The sequence below is a fragment of the Chiloscyllium plagiosum genome, unplaced genomic scaffold (genome assembly GCF_004010195.1).
Source record: "Chiloscyllium plagiosum isolate BGI_BamShark_2017 unplaced genomic scaffold, ASM401019v2 scaf_7353, whole genome shotgun sequence".
Taxonomy (NCBI): Eukaryota; Metazoa; Chordata; class Chondrichthyes; order Orectolobiformes; family Hemiscylliidae; genus Chiloscyllium; species Chiloscyllium plagiosum.
In genome coordinates, this window is record NW_025211284.1 from 20,182 (window position 1) to 22,499 (window position 2,318).

The 2,318-nt window shown below is 41.7% G+C and overlaps 1 protein-coding gene across 1 annotated transcript in view; it reads left to right on the top strand.

Annotated features, from left to right (window-relative positions):
* LOC122547018 (calcium-activated chloride channel regulator 1-like) overlaps positions 1–2,222 on the top strand; it is a gene marked incomplete at both ends in the record, with an annotated part of 7,770 nt that extends 5,548 nt beyond the window's left edge. The window contains 3 exons of the mRNA XM_043685617.1: positions 1,438–1,544; positions 1,637–1,858; positions 1,952–2,222. Coding sequence (XP_043541552.1) covers positions 1,438–1,544; positions 1,637–1,858; positions 1,952–2,222 — 600 coding nt within the window. The remainder of the gene's footprint in view (positions 1–1,437; positions 1,545–1,636; positions 1,859–1,951) is intronic.
* Between the last annotated feature and the right edge of the window lie 96 nt (positions 2,223–2,318).

The window sequence follows — 2,318 nt, forward strand, 5'->3', positions numbered from 1 at the left end:
TGCATTGAGTACAAGAGATGTGAGGTCATTGTTGCAGCTGTACCGGACATTGGTTAGGATACCTTTGGAATAACATATGCAATTCTGGTCTCCCTGCTTGAGGAAAAACTGTTGTGAAACATGAAGGGATGCAGAAAAGATTTACAAGGATGTTGCCAGGGTTGGAGGATATGAGCTATAGGGAGACGCTGAATAGGCTGGGGCTGTTTTCCCTGGAGTGTCAGAGGCTGAGGGGTGACCTTATAGAGGTTTCTAAAGTCATGAGGGGCATGGATAGGGTGAATAGCCAAGGTCTTTTCTCCAAGGTAGGGAGATCCAAAACTGGAGGGCATAGGTTTAAGATGAGAGGGGAAAGATTTAAAAGGGACCTAAGAGGCAACGTTTTCATGCAGAGGGTTGTGCATGTATGGAATGAGCTGCCAGAGGAAGTGGTTGTGGCTGTTACAATTATCTATTCAAAAGACACCTGGATGGGTTTATGAGTAAGAAGGGTTTACACATATGGACTAAATGCTGGCTAAGGAGCCTAGATTAATTTAGGATATCTGTTCATCATTGTGGAGTTGGTCCGAAAGATCTGTTTCCGTGATGTATGTCTCTATGACTCTATGACTCCAACACAAAGAGGCTTCAAGAGGGTTTGTACAGGCTATTAAACAAAGCAGTTGATATGGTATATCAATAAATATGTAGCTATTCACCTCAGTAGAAAAAGCAGGAAGACAAGTATTTCTGAAACAGTGAGAAGCTGGGAAGTGTAGGTGTCAAAGGGACCTGCATGTCCCTTTTCATGAATCATTTAAAGTTAGCAAACAGGTGCAGCAAGTAATTAGGAAGGCAATGGTATGTGGGCTTTCATGACAAGGGGATTTGAATACAGAAGTAAAGATGTTTTATTGAAGCTGTATAGAGTCTTGGCAAAGTTTTGTTATTTATCTCCAAGGAGGGATATATTTGCTATTACGACAATATAATTAGTGGATGGTCACCGGATTAATCCTTGGGATGATGGGGTTGTCTTACAAGGAGAAGTGGAGGACACTGGCTATGATCTCAGTGAATGGTCAACTGAACCCATATCTCCTGAGTTATAGAATCACAGAGCTGTACAGCACGGAAGCAGACCCTTCAGCCCAACTCATCCATGCCAACCAGATATCCGATATTAATCTCGTCCCATTTGCCAGCATTTAGCCAACATTCCTCTAAACCCTTCCTATTCATTTACCCATCAAGTTACCTTCCCCATTCACATCACCCAATAACCTGCGATTTAATATCACCCCAAATAATTTCGTCAGCAGATGCTTTTACTTTTAATTCTGATTATCATTAGTTTCATGATTAGGTTGTGTGGTTGAAATTTGTGCAAAGCTTCTTTCCCAACCAGTTGTGAGCACTAGATTGATCTTATTATTTCTCATGTTCAATCTTTAGGAGGCCTGCAGTATGCAGCTACTGATAAATTGGATGAAAATGGATTAGTTGATGCTTTCACTGGATTAGTATCAGGAAATGGGAACATGAGTCAACAGTCAATCCAGGTTTGACTATCCTTCAGAGAATGACTTTGAATTTGTTGCTGCTTTCTGATAGCTTTCTGGTGTTTTAAGGTGACTGTTTTGATTTCTTGCAGCTGGAAAGTTCTGGAAAGAGCATTGCAAGTAACGACTGGTTCAATGGTACAGTTTTCATTGATAAATCGGTTGGGAAAAACACGTCCTTTGTAATAACATGGGAGACTGGCACATCACAAATGTTTATCCGTGATCCCAATGGAAAGCTTTACAGAAATGGAAACTTTGAGATGGACACAGTCCTGTTGACAGCTCGCCTTCCAATTCCTGGGCTTGCACACGTATGGTTCTGATTGGCCTGTGTGTTTAAATTTTTTCTTTGCTTTAACTTTGATCTCCTTCTTTTCAATTACAATGGCGTGTTTGTATACCAGTCAGGAGCCTGGATGTACAGCGTACAAAATGGAGCTGGAATGCCTCAGGTTGTAACGATAACAGTAACATCACGGGCAGCAGATGAGAACGTTCCGCCTGTCACAGTCAACGCACACCTCAATCAAGACACAACATCTTTTCCAAACCCACTGATCATTTTTGCAGAAGTTAGCCAAGGTTTCCTGCCTGTTGTTGGAGCCAAAGTGACAGCCACAGTAGAGAGGGCTGGAGGTCAGCCTGTGAATCTTGAGCTGTTGGACAATGGGGGAGGTAAATACATCCATCACTATAGAAGCCAATTAGCAAGTGGTTATATTTCATTGTGACCAAAGTAATATTATCATTAATTAACACTGGATTCTGCAC